At 40.8% G+C, this 26,947-nt stretch overlaps 1 protein-coding gene across 4 annotated transcripts in view; it reads left to right on the forward strand.

Annotated features, from left to right (window-relative positions):
* Positions 1-26,947, forward strand: part of DCX (doublecortin) — an 82,942-nt gene that overhangs the window by 4,927 nt on the left and 51,068 nt on the right. For all 4 annotated transcript variants that reach the window (XM_040698671.2, NM_001397446.1, NM_204335.4 and 1 more), the window contains exon 3: positions 6,363-6,703. In XM_040698671.2, the coding sequence (XP_040554605.1) occupies positions 6,363-6,703 (341 nt within the window). The remainder of the gene's footprint in view (positions 1-6,362; positions 6,704-26,947) is intronic.

Genomic DNA, 26,947 nt, shown 5'->3' on the forward strand with positions numbered 1-26,947 from the left:
TATCAGCTTGGATGTGCCTCTTAGTCCTTTCCTGTCACTGTCCACTTGTTCTGTACTGCCTCTCGTGCCAGAGTTGTCTGTGTTCATGTCTCCCAATGACTTTCAAAATCTTCTGATCATTTTTTTTCTCTTGCTATCACTGATAAAGACTATCTTCATTCACTGCATTCATTGTCTTAATCTTGACTCCTTGTTGTTGTCATCAGTTTTAATGTATCTGTAAATATGCAGAAGTATATACTGACATTGTTTAGAACTGTATTCTTCCTTTATCTAGATATTGATTTAATACAGTAGAGCATCCTATTCACTGCTGACCTTGTCCTGACTGTACATAAATTGCTGACAGTATCCTCTAGTTGTATGTTCTTTTGACTGAGTCAGGAGTGAATATTGTGTCCAAGTGCTTCTATCTAGCATGGTTGTTCTAGTCAATAAATGAGTTTTGGAAAAGAGCACCAGGTGAACTTTATTCCTTTCATTTATGAGTTCTAGTGACCACGGCTTAGGAAACTCCCTGCCCAGAGAAGTTGTAGTCTGAATATGTCAAGGAGCAGCAAGGTGATAGTACCATTGAGGAACTGAGATGGAGGAAGGCAGCCTGGTTGGTTTGTCCTAATTCCATAGGACAGAAGAAGATGAAAGTCGGGGTTTGAGCTTTCTTGTTCAAGTTCATTCCTTTCCTCAGTCTTTTTCAGGGCCTGGTCATGAGCCTGGAGGTACGTACTTCTATCAGGTATTTTATTGTAAAGTGGACTTTGGTCCTATTTTTAGAGTCCAATTTCTTGTGAATAAAGAGTTCTTTGTAGCATACAGTGAGGGTCAGAAATAAATACAAAACAAGCCTATACTGAATACAAATATAGTTTAGATGAGGCATGGTAGGTAAAGCCAAAAATGCAAACTATGGATTAAAAATAATATTTGAGAGACAGTATGTCTCTCAAGCTGCAGAGCTTCTCCTTTGTGAGCTCCTGGTGTGCCAGGGCCATTAGTCAGGGTCAGAGGGACCATCATACAGTGGATTTATACTCTTGTCCTGTGCTGGGCTGTTCTGGTCTGAAATTAGCTCCAGACTTAGTTTAAACATTAGAAAAATCTGAATAGAATTATGTTTTGTTCAGTGGGGTTTCATCGCAAATGTTCCTGGATTATCTAAGATATTTGAGGAAGTGCTTCCAAGCTTTTGTATCCTGTAATAGCCTGGAAAATCTTTTCTAAAATCTTGTCCAGGAATGTTTAGAGTAGTCACAAGAGAGGCTCCACTTTGGAGCTGTACAGAGCCTGGTGTGTGTTGGGACTGAGAGTTTGGTAGGACGCACATCGAAGTCTCTACCTGATGTACACGTGTTCGAGTTCATCTGAAAAGCTGAAGCTCCTGTAGTCCAATCTTGAAACCTTGGTAACTTGACACTGTTTTCTGTGACTGTTATTCTGAGAGCTTGGTTAATTATATCCTGTATAACAACACATATTATCGTTCTGTTTTATTTCCTTGTTCATCCAAGCTGCCACACTAGGACTAGTGTGGTCCCTGTAGATAACCTGGCATGGTGAATTCTTTATCATGTAGTTGTGAAGGCAACTTGGTAATCATGCATTTCATTTTATTTCTTTTTTTATTTTTCCAACAAAGAGGTGCTTCTCTCATGAGGAGGCTCCTTGTGGAAGAGCCAAAGGAAGCTCTTCCATTGTTCCTTTTGCCATGGTGAAGTAGGTGTGGAGGCAGAAGATGATCATTTTCAGTGCATAAAGTAGCAGGAAATTCATGCATTTGAATTCAAGGGCCTACTTTAACACAATATATAATGAACTCTGTGAGGAGTTAAGTCCACTTAATTCCTACTGAAGTCATAGTAAATCCCATGAAACATGAAAGCTGGGCACAGTAGCAACGTCTCAACTTTGAGGCAGGAGAGCTAATAACCAAAATAATTGACTGCAGTCTACAGAGACAGTTTTTGGAATAACTGCTAGCAGTTAGACTTTCAAGATGGCCTCAATCCAGCTTTTCCAATTTCTCTCAACTTCTGCACAGAATTCATTATACTTGAAAACTTGCTGGTGCATGCAAAACTTGCTGGTGCATGCTAAGAAAGGATAACTTTCCCCCACCCCCCCCGAAAGTACAGCCTGTCATTTTTAGTATTGTCAAAAGAAGCTGTTCTAAGAGGGTTGAAGGCTTAGCACTCGTCTTGAGCTTAGAATCTCTAAGAAACCTTCTCTAAGGCAAACCTTATCTTTGCTGAGATCATCCCTTCTTTAGGAGCTGAATAGTCTAATCGCCTTGTGCTTCTATCAAATTACTAGCACAGTGATGTGCAATGTACATATAGCCAATACAGTTGTATGATACAAACCATGGCTTTGGGTGGCAAATATGCTGACTTATGGTCAAAGCTCTACAGTCAGTCCATCTATTTCTAACAGTGGGACAGAAAGAATAAATAAATGACCTTAGTTGGTCTGATGGCACAGTAGGAAACCGCGACACCTCTGGAGCACACTGCCGTGGTGCCAAGTGCACAACATCCTGCAGGGCTTTGGCTTTGCAGTCCAGAAACGGCATCTTGCACTGACCTAGCACTGCACTAGGAAAATGCTGTTCTTAGCACCACTGCTCTCATGCCTGTAGTGCCATGTTCAGCAGCAGTTTGGATGTTGCCTGGGATGATACTTCTTGTCTTTACCAAAGCCTCCACCCTCAATGTGAAATTCTCTTTGGGGCTGCCATTTGGGGTTTGTTTGGAAGCAGCAAAATGGCTGTTCATTGTACTTTCTCATGGTTCCAGCTGTGTTTCTGCACATGCACACAGCTGCTCATATCTGCTTCCTCCCCTTTCTTGTTATGCTGCGCACTTTTACAACCATACTGTGCTTATCAGTTATATTTCTGGCACTACTGCACACCTTGAATTCTCAGTATAGACTCATCTACAGATTGATGTAGCAAAGAAACCACTCCCCTCTGCTACAAATATTCCCCCATGTGATTTTTCTCTTTGGTGAACCTATGGCCACAGTACACATATTAAAAACTGGAAAGTTCAAATGACTTCAGACCATTCTTGCTTGATTATACTACTGCCTTATGGTAAAATTTGGGCAAAGCTCAGCTGCACAAAGTGAAATAGCAAATGTTCCTGGCTTGCAAATAGTAAAAGGGATGTGCCTTCATTTATATGGTTATGATTTGACAGCCAAAAACTGAGTTTGGAAAGACATAAATTGTAGTTAATTTAAATTGAAATTAACACTTCAGGTTATATCTGTAGGTCAAGGAAGATGGAAATGCCTTTTCCTCGGAGCTATACAGCTGTAACTGTGGAAGTGATGCTAGAAAGAGTCACTATCCTGAAGGGTAGAGCAGTGTCACTCCTAGCAAATTTCTGGTCAGTTTTAGAATTCAGTAAAATATCTGCTAGGCATCAGGTTAAATAAAACAAAGTGAGAAAGGACAGATGACATTTTCCACTTGTGACTGTGAGCATAATGTGGAAGTTTTATCCATGAGTACCTAGCACCACATTTGCAGAAGCAAAGTGTAGGTATATTGCGTTATGCCATTATTGCCTTTGGTGTCTGCTGTTGTAAGTGCACTAGGCAACTACACAGTGCAGTGAATAGCACTCTCCTAAACAGACCAACAATCTCTTAAACTCACATTAAAATGTGAAACTTATTTATGGAAAATACACTGTGACTTCATGTTTTGATAGAACACAGCATATATCTATACTTTATTTAGTTGTGGTCTCCCAAAATAGTGTGTAAAAACAAGTTATACTCAAGCTCGGCACCCCTTTGGTAGTTGATTGCTACTCCTTTTCAGGTAGGGAAGCAGAGGCACAGGTCAGAACCTTTCACAGATAGGCAGATGTGAGAATAGGATTCAAATCACTTATTCCTCATATTGCATTTAGGTGCAGAAATCCCTTTTCTCAAAGCATAATGTTACTGTTCTTTTCAGCATACTCCCGAAGGCTCTGCTGCCTGGGAATTATCAGCTTGAGGAGGCTCAGGTTCTTAGGAGGGCTAATTCCCCAGTTTGAGCATCTCAAACTCATTGCTGTGCTTCGTACTCAGTTATGAAAGTGTTGAGAAGCATGGGCCTCCTCTGCACCAGATGTTGCCTGGCTGAAGCAGATAAATAAACAATGGCTTATCACTTATTAATCACAAAGATTTAACAAACAGAGAGTTTCTGGAAAACAATCAGTAACTGCAGTGGGGATTCTTCATAATGTATGGAACTTTGTGATATATTTTTGCTTCTACTGAGTCCAATTCAAGAAATGTGAGGCACTGAGGAGCTTCAGCTGTGGGTACTACATGGGCAGTTTATCAAGGAGTTCTGCTGATAGCCGGAGTAGGGATGCTATAGATTGTTTGCTCAAGCCAACAGGGCCTCCTGCTGGGGTTCTGTTAGTCTGGAGTATGCTAGTTGATAAATAGTATCCATCTTGAGCCTTGTTAGATTTCTGTATTTCTGTGGTTACTTCAGAAGGGACAACAATATCTGCTTCTTGGTGGTAAATGACTTCCGTGCTCTGCAGTTCAGGAGACAAAAGCTGCTGGTGGGGACGTAACCGCTGAGAGCACACAGCGCTTTCTGGCAAGTGAAATACAAAGTCAGAGCAAGAAGAAATCCAAATAAGTGAACAACCAAACATTCTGCAGCTTTTCAATGGATTTTTGTGAATTCAAACACCAACAGTAGTGAGGGCATACACACTATACGCTCCTTTGTTCTAAGCCTTTAGTAAGGCCTCTGTGTATGTGTTAATGGTCTCTCCATATGTTCTGTGAGGGAATCATCTCAGTACATTCACCAAAAAATGCCATTTAGTCATCAGAAGGATACCTGTGTGAGCACTGTGTACGAGGTATATGTTTCACGCTTGGATCATAAATTTTGCTGGGGAAATCAGTGGGCTCTTTGAAAATCCATATTTATACCTTTGCCAAATAGATGTGAAATACTGTCTGGAAAGATTCCATATTGAAAAGCCAGAATCAGATGCTGGGCAGGCTTTTCAAAGGTATCCAGGCCATAGAGTTTGCAGGAAGTAACAGGTAAGGAAATGCAACCACTCTGTATATGAAGAAGGATTTTTTTTCCTATTCAAAATGGCCTTGATATCAAAATATAGATTTAACTATCACAGTACTTAAAGAACTGTAGGATCAGTCCAACAGAGCACCAAAAAGAAACATCACAAGATCCTGCAGGTCCCCATTTTATATCTTCAGTTTCTATTAAAATTTTATCTAATGGTAAGACAAAGGACAAAGGCTTTTTCCTCTAGCACTGTTTTTTTTTTGTTGTTGTTGTTTGTTTGTTTTTTTTTTTTCTGTGCATCCTCAAATGCTCAGCAGCCTGAGTCATTTCAGACTAGACAGCTACATTCCCTTAGGGAGATTGTTTTACAGTCTCATTCTAGTAATAAATCCTCTAGGATCCATCAGACTTGCAGGCCCCAAAGAAGCTCCTACAAATCCTTCTTTAAGGTGATTTTCAAACCTTAGGTAGATAGAATCCTGTAAATTACAGATGAAGCTTGAAACTAATTTTGGATGGGATAGGGTAGGGCTTTTGTTCTTTTTCTTTTTTCCCAATGAGCTACTAATAGGACTGTGTAACATTTCACCCTTCTCTACTATGTCTATATAATGACTTAATATATTTTTGGTTGGTACCAGCCATTTTGAAGCAAACAGTGGTATTTGGTATAGTGTTCTATCTCAGCTGCCATCAGGTCTGACTAATAAATCACTGACACTAAATGAAGTGTATTTGTTATGCCTGCTAGGTTTATCAACGCTGCTTTTTGACAAAGATTGTTTAGTACTAGATTTTCATAATTCTTCAGCCTTTACAAAACAGGTACTTTGTGGATGGATGTTGATATGCTCTTGGGAGGGGATGATAGGCTGAAGTAGTAACTAGGTCTGTAAAGATAGAGAAGAAGCTCACAGATTTGCAAAATAATTTAGGTGATTAAATGAATTAGATGTTTATGAACTTTTAGACAGCTTAGTTGTATCTTCAGGTAACTAATACCTTTACAAATCTCAATCTTACTTAATCCCAGGTTTATGTGACTGAGTGACAGTGTGTATTTGCTGATGTAAGTTATCTGACTTGCTTACAGTGGGGAAATGCTAAATCATACTTTAAATAAACATAAATATGAAATATAAAATTCATACAATGTTTTAATAATAAGGTGTCATTGAAGTTCTAATGAAAACTGTGATGAATGTTTTACATAGTTAATGGGGGAAAAATGTGTGGTGTTTGTTTCTCAGCAGTCTTACAGTAAAAAGTGTATTATACTGGTGTTCATTTCTTTTGAAAGGGGAGAGTTACGTATGCTCATCTGACAACTTCTTCAAGAAGGTGGAATACACAAAGAACGTCAATCCCAACTGGTCTGTCAATGTGAAAACATCTGCTAACCAGAAAGCACCACAGTCTCTGGCCAGCAGCAACAGCGCCCAGGCAAAGGAGAACAAAGATTTTGTGCGTCCCAAGCTGGTAACCATCATCCGTAGTGGGGTGAAGCCCCGGAAGGCAGTTCGCGTGCTCTTGAACAAGAAGACGGCCCATTCGTTTGAGCAAGTTCTCACTGATATCACTGAAGCTATAAAGCTGGAGACAGGAGTGGTCAAAAAGCTGTATACTCTGGATGGAAAGCAGGTAAGAGATTTTGCAGATGTTGCCTTTTTCTTTTCCTCTTATCTTGGTGCTTTGCTGACTCAGAACAATTGTTGAAGCCTAAAATTAACCTGAGATGATCACTGCCATCTGTTCTCTTAGAAGTCAGCCTTCCCATGCCAGTGGTTAAGTTACTAAATTTTCACTGATATTAATATCAAGTGAAGAATGCAGCCAACCGTCTGAGTGAAACAGATGCTCCATCCTGCACGCCAACATGCAGTGAGTGTCTTCGGACTTGCGAAATAAATAACATGGGGAGTTCGGCTTACGGCCACCAGTTGATTTGGCTCTGAAGTAATTACAAGAGCTCTCAGGCTTTGAATTCACTAAGTGAAAATGTGTTGCTTGACTTGCCTTGCCCTCCATTGTGGCCTTACTAAGATGTAGCAGTTATCCATGTATGCTCTCAATAATTAGGAGTAAAAGTATGGAACTATGTTGCATCTTGACTAAATACGTGAATAGATAACATGCAGAATGGGTCTTGGGTCAAAAATATTTAGATGGTCATCATAATGTGCTTAGTATCTACATTTTCCTGGAACTGAAATAAACATCTGTCTCTTGTTAGCAGCTACACAGCAATAAGGCATTTCATATTACCATATCTATGAAAACCCTTACAAGAATGTGGAGGATAGCTTTGGGGACTGGGGAGAACTAGATTCTTCTTCAAGGAAAATTCTGATCTTGATTTAATAGCTGTGAGTCTGCTGTAATTAAGAGATAATCTTAGTTTTGTATCTGTTTTTCTTACTCCAACTCTTTTGTTAAAGTTGGACACTGTTTATTCTAGGGTTTTATGCTATTGCTTTAAATTAACTCTCCTATCTTTGGAGAAAATTATTCAAATACCTTGCCAACACTAGGCAGTGAGTCCAACCAACATGCAGCCTTTACAAATGAAAATGTTCATCCTTTCAGCACCCAACATTGGTTCATAAAGTGTCCAAGTCCAGATACAGTGTCTGTGAGCTGAATGCACCTCTTGCTTTGTCCCAGCCTGTACATGTTAGTATCTTTGTATCCTGTACATCAGTTACTGGCTGCTTGTAGTTTCAAACATAAAAAATCTCAGCTGCCCATCAGAGGTTTTCTTTCCACTTGCCTCAGCCCAGCACTTGTTTCATTGTAAATCATACAACTTATATGACATATGATATATACGGATGGGCAACTTTCCAGCTAAGCTGACTGTACAGTAGCATGTTGTAGTGATATAGGATGTGTGATGTACTGGGAACACTGGAAGTGGCTGTGAGAAGAGGGAGAGGAGAGACGAATTATTCTTTCACACTGAGGAAAATCATATGTGGGCACAGGACCATGCATCTTGAATCACAGCATCTTTAAAAAAGGCTTAATGGATGGGTCTGACCCAAAACCAGTTGTCTCCTTATGCTGTCTTGTTGCACTCACAGTTGTGAGGATGAGAATCTTAATCTGGATGAGTAGGTTGCTACTGTTCTTTGAGAATAGCTGACAATTTGGAGATTAGATGCAGCTTTGGATGAAGCATGGAAATTCTTGGAGCATGCTCCATTGGCAAACCATCTTCTTCTGTCTTTAAACTATTTGCAGGAGTAAACAGTGTTTTCCCCTCCACCTCTGATGGTAAACAGGACTGAATCAGCTCATAAACTGGACTGCATTTATAGGCTGTTGGCTGTACCACCTTGGGAAATTCTGTTAATTCTTAAGCAGAAATTTGGGAAATACTGCTTGCTCTTAAGTTACAGATTGCCTAGAGTAGTGCTGCTGTGGGACGGAGCAGTCTGGTGCTGGAGTGGCTGCCTTTCATGGGGACATGGCTGAGCATGGAGCACTAAGACCTATGTAATTTAGCAATTCCAACTGCAAATGCATAGCAGCCACAATATATGGCTCTTTTTTAGATTCCTTTTGGAATTCAAGAACCTTGAAGGAAAGCAAGGTTGTCAGCCTCAGAGATCCATAGAGAGTGGTGCCTAAATTTTGTACTTCATTCATTGGGGCAACCTGAAAATTTCATCATCATGTTTTGCCTCAGAAATCTGACTTCAGTGAAGTCTAATTGAAGATACCACGTTTAATTTGTTTTACTAGCTTTATAATTTACCATTTTATGAAATGTGATATTATGTGTTAGGTACCACCAGCAGTTTTACTGCATGCAAATGTACATTTTGTATTGCAGTTAATGAGAGCAGTGAGATTTTGTCATTTGACAGTAATGCAATGTTTCATATTTGTGGCATCAATTATTGTTGGAGGTCCCTGAGGAGCAAATCTGGTTTATCAATGCTTTGTTCTTACTGGAAAGTTTCCTTCAATGCTTGTATTTTAATCTAAGCTTATTTGAAATCTCCTACCTATGTGTGCTCTCAATGTTGCAAGCCAAAGCCAGAAGCTTCTGCTTTGAGCACAGTGTTTGCTGTTAAGGTTTCAGTGACATACTGCCCCATAAAGTCTGACCTTCTGATGTGATATTAAAGGTTTTTGCATGTCTGATTCTGACATTAGAAAAAAGATTCCTGAATGCCTAATTCTCATGAATAGTACTTTATTTTCAGGAGAAAATATTCATACAAAAGTGCAAAGCTGCTCAAAGCTGAAATACTGACAAGAATCCTGACAGTCCGTCTCTTTGAGTGTCATCAGAGGCACATTACACCCTCTGCTGTGAAATGATAAAATTTACAAAAGGAACGTACAAAGGAAAATCATCTTTCCCCACTCCATGAACTGTAACTTAATGAGGAGAGATGATTATTTTATTTATAGGCATTTCCATGGTGCTCATCAGTAGAGTAATCAAGATGCTTTAGAAGTACAGGCAGTAGTGGCAATGATAGACTGGTGTGTAAATAATTATATTTCTATGCACTGCAGACCTGCATTTGGAATGAGAAAGCAGTTAATTGAGAGCTGGATGGGATTGAGGTACATTTGAATGAATGTAGCATTTAAAACAACAATGGGTTAGATTTTTTTTAAAGGAATTTTGTTTCTTGTTATATCTCAGGTTGTTGCTCTTTTGAATACTACTACCATTTTGAAATTACAAAATTAGCGTCTTGTGTTTAAGTAGCTTACTTTACTTGCTCTTGCATACATTTTTAATGCTTTGTGCCTAGTCTGTCTGCCCCTTCTCTCCTTGGAGTATAACACCACCTTATTGACAAAAACCCCAGAACTCAAAAGGAGCTTCAAAGTGCTGACCAAAGAAGAGTTATGACAGAATCACAATACAGATTTACCTTTTCAACTGTCACAGGCACATAGAATGTAGTATCTACCAAAGAACTCAGTGCATTAAACAATGACTTAAAACAGTAGATCAAATTCAGTACTTTGTTTCATGACCGCAGCTCCTATTGTGCTGGGATATATATATAGTGTAATTTATGCGTATGTATATACGGCTCTGTGCAGGACTGAATTTGGTCTGACCTGTGGGTCATGTCATAAACCAGTTGTATTGGCAGATTCTTTCTCTTTTTTTAAACTGTTACAGTTATATCCAGTGTCCCAAATAAGTCTGGATTCCTGGGAGCACGGACTGCTTTATCAACACATGATGACAGTTTCTGCCTCACGTAGTTAAACTGAATTAGAAAGCAGAATTTGACACTGTGGATGAAGTTGCATTCAAATATTTTGAATGCAGTAGTCTGAAGTAGACCTTGCAAATGTTGTGTAGACATACTGTCCTATTTGTGCTTGATCTTCTTTCACTGTAGAATAAATAAGTGTTTAGGAGAGAGGAAGCAATTTCATGACCGACAGCCCAGTGCCCATCTTCTACCTTCTGTATCTTGCTTTGCAGGTAGTGTCTGTCAGCATTTAGTCCTCCTATAAGAAATTAACTGTGAAAAAGTTAATGTCTCTTGTCCATACTGAACTTCTCTTTCCCTAAGCTGTCTTGCATTCCACAGTCTTAGTAATTCAGAATACATACAAAGAGGTCTAGCAAAAGAAGTTAGTTTGTTTTTTATTTTTTATGTGATTGGATGAGTGTGCAACTCTAGAGGGACCAAAAATGTATGCAGCAGGTTCAGTACTATCTTATTATTAAGATACTTTTCAATGGTATGAAATTCCTTCTGTTTTTTCTTTAGCAGGTGTACTGCCATGTCTTAATTAACCCATTCCATCAATTAGCATCACTGAATAAGCAGAAAAAATGTACTGTTCAGGTGGGAGAAAGCTTGTAGGCTCCAGTTACCCATTGATGTTCTGGTCAACAAGCAGGATAACTGAATGCCTTTTTAGCCATAGTAACACACAGTGGTCTCCTTTGGATTTTAAAATCTTCAAGCACAGGGAGAGGTCATGCATATGCTATTTATTTGCTTTTATCTAGCCCAGACAATGTGCTTTTATTCCATCTGAGTGTTAGTTGTCTCACCAAATGGAATTATATACATTTATATGTCACGGTACTTGTGACCGTGCTCTCAAAATAATTTCTAGTCTTAATAAAATGATCCCTTCTGGCAGTCTTTTCTTTGATAAGGATTTCTTGTGGCAGGTGATGACTGGAGTTTATCTGTCTGATTGCAAAGCTGGTGCAAATGCACAGGATACCAGCCCACCTTTCCTGTCCAGAGGAGAAATTGCCATTTCATTTCAGATGACTTGCATTGAGGAAGGGCAGCAGCTGCGAGGAGGAAGAAGCAGGATGACTAAGCTCACAACATGTTAAAAGTTGATAATTTCAGATAACAGCTAAAAAGTAGTTAAAGCAGCATCTGGTGCTGCACTACTAGTAAAAACATACCATAGATGCATCCATGCAGGTTGCACTGGAGAAACCAAGCAAACTTTGGAGTTGTTGCACTGATTTTAAGCTGGTATTTGGAAACAAACCAGTAAAAATTTTACCACTCAAGTACCATTGCTAGCAATGGACCAAACTATATTGCCAGGATAATGTAGTTCTATTGATTGTATTAATGATTTTTAATTAATATGACACAGAATAAGGTTTGTACGAAAATATACAAATGCTTCCGACTGCTGTGATTTGTAATTGATGCTCAAGAAGGCGAATTATCCCATGGCATATCTAGTAACATCTGCACTGCTGAAATATCAGGGGTAAAAATAAATCCCCCCAGAGCCCTAGAGTTAGTTAATTTATGCCCTGAGGCATGAGGTTCAAGGCTAAAAAGCAAACAGATTGGTTTGCATGTTGGAACGTGCAAAGATGTTGAGGTGTAGACATGTGGAGAAGTAGAATGTGAAATACTTTGTCCTTATGAGACTTTGTAACTGCCCATTTGGATTCTGAAAGGCTCCATTCAAGTAACCCCAGAACAAAGTAGTTTAATTCACTTGTGAAGAGCTGGGGAAGATTAACCCTCAAAACTAATGGGAGGGACACATAGGAGATGAGTGCATTTTTTTATCCTGCATCCTGCAAAAGGCTCTGCGAGAGCTGGCACTAATGGGAAGAGGTGAGTCCTGTGTTCCCTCCCTGCTGCCTAAAGCCGTAACAATGAGACTGTATCTGTTCTGCATCTTTTTCCCAACCCTTTTTAGGGCTTCTTTTTAGCTGCTGAGATTTAGCAGGCCTTTCATAAGCCTCCCATTTTGATATCAAGGGGATAGGTCCAGCTCAGGACTAGCAGAGGAATAACACAGGCAGACTCTTCCCATAGCACCTCCCTGTGATAGCTCACTTCATTCTAGGATTAACTCTGTGTTTCATTCCTTCTCATTGCATTTGCAGACTGCTCCGAATCAGGTTGTTTGTGTGAGATGACTAGCAAATGCATGTCATGCAAAGAAGAGTAAGTAATAATGTATGGGCTGAAGAACTTCTGAACCCAAGCCACTTACACAGCCAGACAAGGCAGCCTGGTTCCCTATCTTTAGGGAGCTCTTAGTCTAAGCTAGAAATTCAGCTTTGCCTGATTCATGCAACGACTAGACGCTAACACAGACAAAACCAATTTGGCCTCAGGTATCCCTTAAGGATTTTATTATATGCTAGAGTGAATAAGCCAGGCTTTCATGAATGCATATCTAAGTACTAATGATGAAATATTCAGAAGATTTTCTGAGGTATTATTCAGAAACCTTATGCTTCTTAATTTCTGTTTACATTGGTCTATGGGCCGCAGAATCAGGGATAAAAGAGCCTGTCTAGGATACTAATGGCTTCCCCAGAGTGTGCCCATCAGACGCTGTTGCTGAAACTATACCTAGCTTGTGTCTTCAGTACTGTGCCAGCTACAGACAGTAGTGAAAAATGCTCTAAAGCTGTAGAACTGATGCTATGATAACTTCTGCCAGCAAGCAAGCTGAGAATGGTGCCCTCCACCCATTGTGAGCATAAAGAATTGCTGACTTAAACACATTTACTGAATATCTACAAAAGCTGTTATGTTCTAGCTCTTTATTTCTCATAGCTGATCAATTGATTTGCATTGTGGTCTGTTTAAAAATAAATGACCGAAGACTGTCCAGCTTCAGGGATTTGGCTGATCATAGTGTCACAGGGGTTTTGACAAATACCAGCTGACGTATATGGCTTTGGATCAGTCCTTGCCAGAGGTGGCTCTGGGAATAAACAAAATTTTGCCTTAGACTTGCTGTCCATGGCTGGAGCTCTCTGAGGAAGCTGTTTCTGGAGCAGTATTAAATTAAGTGTTGAATTAAGTATGTCTTTCTAAAGTGCTGGAGTCTATGGACAGACTCTAGTCAGTTTTCCAGTTTCACATATTTTTGTTTTCATTATCCTTCACTGTTGTGTGTAATGTAATGGTGGGAGAAGGTGACTTGTTTTCTGAGAGGCTGCCCTGTGTGCAGCCTCTGAGTCCTAATTCCTGTATTTATTTAAGCAGAAGCAGTTTTATCTCAGCAGCTTAAGTTTTGATCACATCTGTTCTCACGTGAGCTTTGGAGCTGATGTGGTTGCAATTGGTGTTGTCTCCAAAAAACTCCCTAGGCCATGTGATGAGACAGAGAGGGACAGTGAAGAAGCCTATCATCTTGCAAGGTTTGGCAGATATTTTGCCATTGCTTTAGCTCAGCCTCTGGTTCTGGAAGGTGCTGCGCTCACACTTGCCATCCAGCAGGACTCTGGCACTATTTGTTGGCATTTTGTTGTTCTGTAAACACTAGCTAAAGGTCTACTGCATCTATTGTCTTCTTAAAGAAGTGAGGATCGAAGTCCAGAAGCAGGCTGTAGTGCTGCTTGCTGAGAATTGTTGGTCTTCTGGAAATACAAGCCTTGCTAGCAGACATGTATTGACCAAGATTCGCACAAACATCTGCTCCTTATATCACAGATGGCAGGCTGTCAAAATTATTGGAGGACACAGTCAGATCTGACCTGATGACCTAGAAGTACATGGCCCCTATCACTGAATCCTGGTGCTATTCACACCCCGAAAGAGATAGATGTTAAAAATTCAATCCTCACCAGCATCTTTATTTTGGCAGTTCTTTCTGTCATAGAGAGTGACACGTTCCCTTTTCACTCTGAATCCCAGGAGAGAAGAGGATTATTCACTGTAGCGCCAGAGGGTTTATCTAGGAATAAATAGGCTGAAAATGAGCAAGGGAAAATTAGTCTGAATAACAGGAGCTGAGACAGGCTGAAAAAGCCTTCTATGTTTTTTTTTCCCAATCACTAATTATATTATCATATGAAACAGAAGTTTCTGGTTCCTTTTAGTTCTCAAGTAGAAATCCCAGAATTGTGAATGGGAGTCCCACCTGCTCTGAGAGGGAGCAGGTATCTGGAATATATTCTGAGCAAACATCTACCTCAAAGCTTGGAATTCAGTAGATGATATATTTTGATGACAGAGTAGAAACACAAATTACATGTAGTTTTTTTTCCCCTATATAGTGGGGGAATGTCTTGTTTATTCTGGTAAGCCTGAGTCCTCAGTTCTTATGCTCTGAATGGTGTCATGTTTGGCACATTCGCTTGTGTTTATCTACCTGCTCTAGTGCATCAAGCAAGGAAATACTCTCCTGACCTTACCCAGCATGAGAGACCTCAAGAATCTGGTTGTGGATGGTCCTGTATTCCACATCCTATTGTAAATTCCACCCGTTCTTGTCTGTCTGAATCCAGTGCTTCCCTTCCATACCCTTCACAGCTCTTCTTGGCCTTTGATCAAAAGGCTGTTTTCACTCAGTAGTGGAGAGCTATGACAGCTTTGCTTTAGGAAGAGCTTGCACTAGATATGGCTAGAAGCATGCAGCCAAAGAATTGGGGCTAGTAAGAAAGTGTGATAGTGCTATCATCCAACACAACAGTATTTCCTTTATTTCTTGTCCCTGAAACTACACACAAAATGGAACCAGTGATTTTTATTTTCTGTATGTACGTGCATCTTGATGTAACTGAAGTATTAGGAAATGAATCCATGTTGTGAAGGGCCCATACTGAGCAAAAGAGGTTGTCTAAAGCCTTCCAGCCATGTGTTTTATACATAATGCTGGTGTCGTTCAAATGTGTCTGTATAGGACAAGTGATAGCTTTACTTATGTGCAGGGGATAACAGCTTCCATCCACCCCCAGGTCTGCCAAGGGTGATGAAAGATATTGGCAAAGAAATGTAATAAATGCATGTCCAAAAGAGTTTAGAAGAAAAAAAGCTGGACCCAATCCATTCAGATTTTCAGAATTGGCTAAGGTAGGCTTGCATATGTGAGGAAGTGCAAAGGCAAGCCATGAAAGCTAGGGGCTATTCCAGTTTGTGCTCAGGGCTTCCCAGGCTGCAGCAAATTGATTAGCACACAGAGCTGGAATTGCAGGACTGCTCCTGGAAATTTGCTTAGCTCTGAATTTAAACCGAATAGGGAAAAGTGAGCAAGGCTAATAAACTGAGCATTTGCTGCTCCAAGTCAAAAGACACACCCTCTCCCCTGTGAACATACAGTCACTCTTTTCTGAATTAAGACATAGTTCTTGTTTTCTTGTTAAGAGCAAACAGGGTGTGTGTGAGTATATGCACGTGTACTTATCTGTATAAATATGTTTTAGTAAGTATTACAGACATAGCTCTGAAGCTCAACTTGCTGTCCGGGTAACCTAAATTCTCCTCTTACAGTAAAGAAGATACTTTTGTCCTCTGAAAAAATGATCCTTGAGTCGTGTTAGTTACTGTTTTTTTCTTCTTTTCCTTTAGTAAACCCCAGGGCATTTTACTGGAGTCTTTAACATTACTTTGAAAGTATATTTGATTACTTCTACATTATGCTTTGAGATAAATGCAAATCTCATTTTCATTAACAGTTTCAAATTTATCCACATATTTTAAAATGCATAGGAAACTTTTGTGTGTTGGTTCACGATGCTTTACTATTATTTTCTATCTTGAAAAATGGATTGAAAAATGCATAGGATTTTTCAACTAGTAAAAGTTGTAATCTGTTTTTCAGTAATTCTTTCTTTTCTTCCTCCAAGGGAGGAACTAGTTATGAACAAAAACAAGGGGGGAAGACAATATGCATCATTCATTAAAAGGGTTTTTTTCAGGGGATTTTGCTTCAGTCAGAAGTTATATGAGAGATCAATCATTCCAGCTCTCCAGGTCTGAGCCCTGTTATCTGAAGGGCAACGAACACAACAAATACAACGTGCTTTATTGGCTCTGCTAGAATAATTATGCAGCCAGTGAGCCTCCTGGGCAGCAGGGGAGAAGCAGGACTGCGAGCTCCTTCCCTGTGCTCTCCTGCCCTCACCATCTGCTCTGTGCTGTGTATGGTACTCGGTCCCCTACAGCTACCAGGGGCCACTGCCCTGCTTCTGCCACTGCCTTGTGTGAACACCACTCCCTGGTTGTGATGGAGCTCTTCAAGCCACCATGCAAAATCCCCAGCCATGCTGATATTGGGATACCAAGATGAACAGGCAGTATAATGGATGATCATAAGTGCAAAATAATGCACATTAGTATAAATTACCCTCATTCTTAGCTTTTAAATTAAATGTATCTATTCAGCTGAGAGGATTGGTCTTGATGAGGCAGGCGAGTACAAATGTCTTAGCACAGATTTAGAACAAAATAACATGCTGGAACATATGGCATACATACAAAATTTAGAAAGGAACAGTTTTAAATGTTGCTGTAGTCCTTTTACCCTTCCACTTTAACTCTCCACTTCATCTCTCCACATTCACAAGTGAGCCTTGGAAGATAAGTAAATAAAGTATTTCTCTAGTGACTGTGCTGACCTGTAGGCCTCTGCAACACTCCCATCTGCACTACAAAGGATGGAATAGCTTACACAGATGCTTGGAAACTCGCTTGTTAATGCATTATAGTAAGACCAGCATTTTGGTGAAATGTGAAGTAAGTCACAAATGGTCAAAACGTGTATACTGTGGAGAGTTCAGTGCTAAATCACCCAGGCTTACACTGCTCTCCGTGGTTTCTACACTGTGGTCTGGTTTTGTGCCTGTTAGTGTGAAGTCTGGGAGTTGGACTCTGGCTGAGCTATCAGGATGACGTGGCACCCTGCATGTTAATTTACTTCGGAGGTTTGAGGTGTCTAGCTGTGTAAAGAGGCTGAGAGATGCTATAGATATGGCTCTACAGATGGGGAATGCTCTCATTTTCTATAGACAGAGGTGACATCTGCATGATGAAGCATTTGAAATGGTTTTGTAAGAACTGTATGGAGTGATTCTGCTCTTTACATTTGGGGCACAAAAATACAGTGCTTGTGAAAGTTTTGCTCTTAACACATTCTTCAGTCCATTCTTCAGACATGATTTATATAGCTATTAACTCAACTGTTTCTTTGATGTGCCTAATTTTCACACTGTGTGTATCTCCAAAATAGTATCAGTGGAATGGAGAGAAATTATGCCCTTCATCCTGGTTCCCTACCTCATAGTATTTTAATAGTCTGAAGTATTTTAATACCGGAAGCAGAAGCAAAACCGCAATGCAGTGACTTCAACATTATAATAATTTTAAACCTAGAAGATGAATTATTTGGGAGACAAATGTATCGAGCTGAGAAGAAAAAATCTGTTTGAAACCTTAAACCTGAGCGGCCTTCCATCATGGAGCTCAGCTTTCTGGAAAGGCAGGAAGAGGACTAAACTTCTCTTCCTCAAATGCGCACATATCAGAAACCTTATCGACTGCTGGCAGACTGCAGGATTACATGTAAATTAAGTGTATCAAAGAGTCGGGATAGATAGCCAACGTTAGGAGCTAAGAATGCTATTCTTGCCTAGTTGAAAGCCCTTCATAATGGATTAGAAACAAGAACTTACATCTCTTAATACCAGTGAAAAATTGAGGCATCTTTTTGCTTCTAGTGAATTTTAATACTTTTAGAGTAAATGATACTGGGAATTTCTGTCATTTTAGACAACCCGAGTTGGAGGGTTGCAAAATGTGTCCCACAAAATGAAAGCCATAAGGCTGCCTGGATTTTGTATAAGAGTCTCGATAGAGACTGTTGGTGAATGTTATTTTTAGCTCTCTATAGCAACAGAGATCTTTACATCCTTGGTGTTTCTTGCAGTTTTAAAATGGAGAACAGTTTCTGAAATGTCTGCTTTTCCTTGAATTTTTATCCACCTCACCAACATCTCCATAAAGGTTTTACACTTCTGTTGGCAGCACGTAGTGATTTAGTGCCAAGCTGTGCAGAATTACTCTGTCTTACACTGTTTCTGCAGAATGTTTTTTTCTCCCAGAAAGCAGATGCTGGTAACGAACAATCCCATCTGATCCTGATGTTCATTATTTGGGCTGTTGCCAGTTGTATCTGTGACGCATTCAGCTTAGTGTAAAATGGGCAGTAAACAGCAAAAAATAAGGTTGAGCCCAAAAGTGGGTACACAAAAAACTACTCTACAGATCTAATAATATTTAATATTGGTGAAAACCAACTTTTTTTTTTTTAAATAAACATAGCTCACCAAAGACTTTCGTACAGTTGATAGTAAGGTAGTTGCTGCAGGAAATATGGAAATATTTTATATGATAGGTGACAGGCATTGTGCTTCAGAAAGTCAAACAGCAGGAGTGGATCTTTAGGCTGCTGGCATTATTCCTACAGTCAACTGCAGGCAGTGGCCTGGGTTAAGGCAATTAATTTAGCAATTTCAGGTGGGTATGCTTTGCCTCATTTCAACTCATGGGGGGGCTGAAATGAGGATATAAGTTTTAAAAGTTTTCACATGTGTCCTAGGTGTTCTTTTAATAAAAATAGAAGATGATTCACCTGTAAGTTTTGATTCGTAATGCAGAGAGCTGGGTGGGGTATGATATAGGTCAGGGTTTCTCAGGTCCCTTATTTATTTATTTATTTTTCTTTCATCAGCAGACTTCCCAGATTGTATAAGAATATCCACTATGTATTTCTTACAGCTAACATTACTCTAGCAATCAGTAAAACATAGACCATGGTTTGAATTTTCATTTCTTGCTTTTTTTCTCCTACTTTATTTCTTCCCTGCCTGCATGCAAGGGGATTTGAATGTTTGCTCTGCTTTCTTTGCCATATTGTTTCAATTATCTAACAATCTTTTTTCACTTCCACTTGACTTATATGTGGGTTTGACTTACAACTGGGACAATACAGTCATTATGGAAGATGTTTTGTGGACCACCTTTGTGCTGGTTTTTGGGCCACCAGCTAAGACTGGTGAATGTGGAGTCTCAGTAGCATTGTAACAGATTCAATGTCTTCTTTTTGTTGCATCCAGATATCATGTATGGGATACCTGGGTTTCATACTCCAAAGGTCTGTCTTTTAATACAAAATAAGTGTCCGGGTTCTGCCCCCTCAGCGGGTGAAACCCATTGACAGTGATCTCTTTTTTCATATCTAATGCTGCATTTAGGCCAGGAGACAAAGCAGAGATTGATTCAGTCCCAACCTTTATCCCCTTCACATGTGCTTCCTTTCCATAAGTCATGCTTTCACTTCTTTTTTGCAGTCTGGCAGCTGCAAGGGCTGGTTGCTTGGTGACGCGCTCAGCAGCACAAAGAGCTCTCAGCTGGGAGGCCAGGTCTGTCCGCCACAAACAGCTGGGATAATTTTATTTGTCTTCCTCTTGTTCCTGTTAATTGCAGGGAGCTGAATCAAACTCAACTTATAATATAAATGGGAGTACCAGCGGATACTATTTATGGCTTCTTTAACATTCCTCTTTTTCTCCCTGAGTCAGGAAAGTGGCAGTGTATACCAGTAGTGGTCTGTAATTACAGAGATGTAGAAATAAAGTCAAAAGGCACGACTTACACTTCTGGTTCAGGTGAGCTTTTACCAGACAGTATTTAAAACAAATTGTTAGATTGTGTATTGGATTTATGAATCATTCCTTAATTTGATGTGTGTGTGCCCATTCATTCTTTGTACAAATCGTACACTGTGTGGGTCACCTTCAGGAAACAGCTGTTAATGACTTTCTTCCACCTCAGAAGGATATATTGCCCCTCAGATTTCATGCAAGATAAGAGCAGAACTCCAAGAGTTTGGTGTTGTGATTTAATGACCCAGGAAAAGACCTTGGTATTAGGAGTACTAGTTTCTCAATTCTGCTCCTACACAGATGATATCATTCCAAGTTATTTGATATATTAGCTGTTTCATTGACATAGTAAGATATACTGTGGTCTCTGAAGAAATGTTGAGGGGACTGATGGCTTTCTACTTAGGCCAGACTGGCTGGATGTAGATAAAAGAAAGTACAGAGGGAGAGGTGACAGGGGGATATCAGTGCTGCTCAGCTGGTGCTTATGGGGTAGCAGGACCTCTCAGGCATGGGTGTTGGGTCTAAGTGCTACCAAGAGCTGAGGTAGCTTAGATACATCAGAGCAGCTAGGCATGTGAAGAAATTCCGGCAAATCAGCTTGTGTGGAGGTGTGCTGTAGGGTTTGAGAAGCAGTATTCAGTACTTAGAGGGGAAAAGCAAGGAGACCCACCATGGCTGGAGCTGCTCTCTTCTTACTTCCATTATAGTTAATAAGGACCGCTGTATATGTTCCTAAATTACTGATTTTTTTTAGCTCTACTTTTGCAAGACTTTTTTGTTATTTTGAATGTAAATCATAATAAGATGATTCCAATCAGTTGTTAATTTTATGCTTTGGGGTAATTTAATTATGCAAATTACTACACAATAGCTAAGCAAGTAAACTCTAACTGAATATTTACAGTCCACTGATAAAACTTAACAAAGTGAATGAAGAATTTACCATATACACTAAAAGATTTGTGTTTAAACTCCTAAGAGCAGAAAGCACTATAGGTTCATGCATTTTCTTCCCTGATCAAAAGCCCCAATGTTCAAAGAAATAAAGCTACCTTTGGAGAGTTTGGGCTGCTCTGTTCCTAGGGCTAAAGTGAAGGAAGATAGAGTAATATGAACTAAAGTAGGAATGTACCTGCTTAACACTGCTAAATCTACCATACAGAATTGCTGAGGGAAAAGCAAAGTTTTGTGAAATCTTCTGATCCGATGGTGAAAATGGGGGCTCAACTTCAGTGCCTCCCATTCAGGGAGCTGTAAGCAGGTGTTAGAGCAGATAGTCTGGATTTCTTTGGACCTGCCTCTCCAAGCAAAACCATGCAACAAGATAAAGTGCATTATTTGTGAAGGGGGAGCTTTCCCTCCCCTCTGCAATATCAGCTATTAGCCCATCGCAGGGGCTGTACATCAGCCTGCACCAACGAACTGATCCTCTGAGTCAAATCTTATGTAAATGCAACAGCCTAATCCCCCTGTCCTAATAGGAATTTCACACCTTAATCCTCTCTATGAAGAGGGGCAAGGGCATTCCTACTAGGCAATTTGATGCACCTTATTTTGAGAAAAATTACTGTATATAAGTTTGTGGCAATAGGGAAACTGTATTCTATTTGTATAGAAGACTGAAGCATGTCATTCTAATGAAAGTGAGGGGATTATATTCCTAAATTGTTGATGGATTTCAGGGGATTTGCTGCACCAGATGAGACCATTAGCCTGCCATGTCCTTCATTTTGCCCCTGGCCGTCTTTTTTTGCTTCAGCTGGAAATGCTCCCTGGGTGATACAGCTGAGTCTACAGGGACGGGAGGAAAAGAATTCTCTCCTGACCCCTGCAGCAATCCAGGTTATACCTCACAGCTTGGCACTGCTCATGGTGTGCTGGGCTTGCACTGCTCAAGTTGAAAGAAGTGTCAGTCAGTGCATGTGCTGTCATTCTGAATAAACCCGTAGGTGACTTTATTATGTAACCTCAGAGAAGTATTACAAAGGCTGAAGTGTAGCCCACAGTGGGGCTAGGTAGTGCCTTGAACCCATCTTTGTCTGCGTAGATACGTGTTAATCTCTCAGGCATAAATTCTTATTTCTTAACCAGATGGGAAGACCAGCACTGTTTCAAAATTGCCACCTCTGAAAAGATGGTTGCAACAGTGCATTTCGTATCACAGTTGAGAAGTAATTGCTTTGCACACAGACAATCCATTTCTCGGTCTCAGAAGGACCATGGTTGTGCCTCTTACATTCCTGGTTATAAAGATAATTGTGGGTGCAAATCAGACAACTGGATGTGCTGTAGTAAGCATCATGTTAAGCACAGTTCCCTCAGTCTGTTTGCTAGATGCCTCTTCTGCACGCACAGACGGGGTGGATCTTAATCAGCTGTGGATTAACCACTAACACAGAACACAATGTGTGCGCAGCTTTACAAGCAACTGTGGTTTGCTGGCCATTTGGAAGAAATCTGTGTACATGTGTCCTGTAATTCGCACTGCCAAAGCTTTTCCAAACCAGCCTTTTGTTTTAGCTTATTTCTCACTGCAGAAGCTTTTTATTCCTTGTCCCGCTCTCTTGTTGCAGCACCAGTCCTACTTGGCTGCTCTTTGTTTGCTGTGCTGTTACTAGACACTGCAGTTTGGACTTGCTTCTCACCGGTGCACGAATGAGGCTCTCCACAAGGCAGGCCTTTATATCTATTCTCTGTGGAGTTTATTCTACTAGTGCCACCCTTTGGGCATTTACATGCAAAATACCAGTGCACTGAGTCAAATCTGCCACTACACAAGAGTGCTTGAACAAACTGAGCCTTAATTTTTTCCCAGGCCGGCTGACTGTGGAAACTTTTGTTCTTTGCAACTCTAAATACTTGTGTTGTTTTAAATGATATTTGACTGTAGCTCATTTAAACATTTGTGGCTTTTCCTTTGGAATGATATCACTGTCCCAGCTCGATCCTGTGGAGCAAGGATTGGAAAATCCACTTTATGAAAAACTATAATTTTAGAGTCAGCAATGTCTCATATAGCAAGAAATGCAGTTTTGAGGGTAGCTGTTATCCAGTTATTTAAACCTTCTGTCATTTAGGATGAACCCATCTGTAACAACAAAGGCTGTAGCATCCCCAGAAGTTCTTTCTTTTTACTCATGTGTAGCATGGAGTTGAAGTGACCTGTGTGCGTTCAGCCCCAACAGAAGGGCTGTCCCCTCGTCCAGCTGTCCCTGTCCTGGCTGGGTTCGGTTTGTGACACTGGGGAAGCCCTGAGAAACACAGAGGAAACTGAGACAATTATCAAGTCTGAGTGTGGATCCCCTGCAAATGCAGCCTTTGCTGGACTTTTGTAATGGTTTTGGTAATTGTATGTCATTTTTGCAGCTTGGCTACAGCAATTTTTTGTATTTCCTGTTTTGATGACCTTTGCCAGCATTTTCTTGTACTCAAGAGTCCCAAAAGTGCCAAAACTGACTGTGCTTATGTGTTTAACAAATGCCTCAGCCAAGAATTTAAAACAATTAATTATAAAAAATGTAAGGAAGGAAAAAGTATCTCATTGCTGCTCAGGCCAGAAATTACAAAAGCCAGAAATTTCTTCCAGCCTCGCTAGATCATGTCTTGAACAGAAATTCAGCACCTGTGTCCAACCCGAAGGAGAGAAAACAGAGGAATGTTCACTCCCTCCAGGCCTTTCCAGCTCTGATTCCCCACTAAGCACTTCACAGATGTTGTCCTGCACTGCTTCGTGCTATCTATCTCAGCTATTTCTACTTGTTCTTACTAAAATATAGTGTATCTTGTTGATTGCAAAAAAGTGTATGACTGTTGTCTTCCCTATAACATTATACCATATTTAAGGTGGTATCTGCAAGAGAGGATATACTGTGTAGTGCCTTTAAGCTTTGGGAGAGACTAAGTTCCATGAAGCTTTGCAAACCAAGACTGAGAGCATCCATACTGCTGCAGTTGTGACAGCTGCACTGTTCACAAATGCAGAATGTTAACTGTACCACAGGCTGGGCTTTCTGAAACTCGCATAACAAATAGCTAAGGTTTGCTACGTCCAGGCTGGGGTCTCATACCTTGCCTGACAAAGGGGGAGTTACACCAGCTGCAAGTCCTGATGAATATAAAGGATATAGCAGGTAATGCCTGATGGAATCTGTGTGTTTGTGAGTGTACTTGCACAGACCCAATTGCAGCAGCAGCTCACTAATGCACTGCATTGGTTTTTTTGGAAAGAAATGTGGGAAATGAACATAATAAGCATAAATATCCTGAAAGTTTTTATTGTTTCCATCAGGCTATGCTGAGCAGCGAGAGTAAAGAGAGCAGAGGGGCTCAGGGAGGTGGACCTGGTTCCCAGTGCCATTGGCCTCGCTCAATATAAAGCACTTTGAGGCACCATCCTTGCTGGGATTGGCAATGGTTTGTGCTGACAGCAGCTCCCCAGGGCATTTTGCCTGAGGCAGGTGCCGTGCTGCTGGTACCCCAGGGGGAGCAGATACTCAAATAGCCACTGCTGCACCATTCTGTAGGGCCCAGAGTGCACCTCTCTGCATGCCTGCCAGATGGTGCAGAGAGGCCTTCACTTTGCCCTCACTGCTCTGTCTCGTCTGCTCCAGCTGCCAGTTGCAGCTTGGGGGAGACTTGATTCCCTTGGTCCCTGCACATCAGTAGAGTTAATGTCAGGTTGCACTGGGCTCTGGTGTCCTTTGGGCAGCACACCTCAAGTACTTGAAAACCTTCCTGAGAGTGCCAGCTATCTGTGTGCTGCTGTCAGGGCTAGGCTCCATTTGAGGCACAGGAAGCTGTATCCTCACATTAATTACCAGTTAAGTGGATTTGTAACAGCAAGGTGTGATACTCAAGGTTTTTATTCTCCTTTTAGCTGGATAGTTGGGAGGAAGATGCCCAACTCTCAATGGAGAGCTAGAGAAGAGTTACTTGTGGGTTGCACCCGTGTAATTTGCCCTGAGCTGGCACAGTGGCAGAGATGCTATTTCAGACACCACTCTGAGCAAACATATTCCCAAAGCACAACGTGTGTGGGTCTTGAACTTGCAGAAATCCATTAACAGGGCTGGTATGGGAGTTGCCTGGCTGTCACATGGGTTGTGTTTGCAAGAATCCTGTTAGAAAAAATAGATCCTTCTTGACAATAGAGTAACCCCAAAGCAAGATTTTAAGATGTTGTAAATGGGAAGATCTGAGGTGCTATTTGCAGAGCAAGACTGATATAAGCTTGGAAAGCACTATTAAAAGCAGTGCAGAATTATTGATTTATGCTAGCTGATAATGTGTTCCTAAAGCTGCTTTTTAAACCAACGTAGTTCTTATTGCTTGCCCTTGTCCTTCCTCACATAGTTACTTCTGTCACTTGCTCAAGTGCTGACAATTTAAAGATGTATTTGGAAGGAGTGTTCAGTGGATTTTGAACACGATACCATTAACAGGAGCATTGTTCTATCAGTCTCGGCAATTACTCGATTTCCTCTGCAGGGCAAATCTGCCGTTTTATCCACTTAGGCACGAGATTACCACCTTGTGAAACAACGTTGCTATTTCCTCTCTGCCAAATCCCACCCAGCGTCTGAGGGTGCTCCAGGCAGGAGGTTAGGGTTAGGCATTTGTCTGCTTCATTGCTGGCAAGGGGAAAAATACACACGCAGAGGAAAAATCTTTCCTGACTTCTCTGATCCGGAGAGGTCAGAATAGGTTTTAAGTAACTGCGTCCATGTAGCACTCTTATTTTTTAGCAGAGCTATGCAGAGCTAATGCAGCCAGCTTGCCTAGTACTGTCCATTCAGCATCTCCGTTGATATGTTAATCACATCCTCCTCAGCAGCCTGCTAGAACCAGCAGCAGTGATGTAACCGAGCTCCCAGCAAATCCTTTGTTTAAGCGACTGCTTCTGCTCTGAGCCTCTTGGGCTGCGGCAAAAAGAGCTGCATCGAACAGAAAAGAAGGGAGCTTCGAGAAATAACTTACCCGTTTGCCTTGGAAGGACAGTTTTCCTCTGAGGTGCTTTCCCAGTTATCTTGTTTTTGTTTTTTATGTTTGTGCTGTTTACAGGCATTCGATACTGTGTTAACAGTCCTGTTGCTGAAAGTTTTCCAGGGTAGAGCCCAGGATAGAGCCCTTTTCCTCCACTTTCTCAGTGAGGCATAGAAGAAGATTTGATTCTGGCTCAACAATTTACTCGGTGTGTATGGAAATGTAGTAAACAGATGGACCAGATCAGTGAGGTGGTACCAGTGTCTCCAAATCTCAGCAGAGAATCTGGTATGCAGAACTGGGCTTTGCATCTTTTTACTCAACAGGAGACAAAATAGCCTTCTGATGAAGAGATTCAGGTTTCTTTCATTCCTATAGAGGTAATTCATAGACTTTTACTTACTGAGAAGGAATCTACTCCATGCACTCCGTTTTTCTGCTGTGCAGAAGCCATTAGTAAGCATGTCTTCAACACGGCAGCAAGTGATAAGGAAATCAGACCTGGTCTGAGAAGGGTGAAGTAGAAATCTGCTTCACATGATGAAAGGCAAATGGGGGAATGGTTCACCAGGGAACATAAATGTCCTTCCTTGAACTTCAAAACGTGAATATGCTTGTACCAAAATACTTAGTATGCTGACCTCAGAGCATCAAGTGCCTGGCCCCACTGAGATCACATTGTACACACAGCACACCTGTGATTTGGCATAAAGATCCTGACATTCTGTCTTCATCTGCGGTTTGTACTTAGTTTTTATTGATGTAAGTTTTTGGGTGGAGCCTGTGGCTGTAGGTAGTGTGATCTGCGGAGAGACTGGATGTTGTGTGTTCCCCAGAGCAACAACATGAGAAGGAAAGATAGGGCTCATTTCTTTGGTAGCATGACTGGAGGTGGCCTTGATTCACACAGGATGTTCTCAGAGTGCTTCACTGGCTCATTTTAGTACAGCTGCCTGAGAGGTGATGAACAGCAGCCCCTGTGTGCAGACATAGGATCTGGTAAGGAA

This window comes from Gallus gallus, chromosome 4 (assembly GCF_016699485.2).
Source record: "Gallus gallus isolate bGalGal1 chromosome 4, bGalGal1.mat.broiler.GRCg7b, whole genome shotgun sequence".
Lineage (NCBI taxonomy): Eukaryota > Metazoa > Chordata > Aves > Galliformes > Phasianidae > Gallus > Gallus gallus.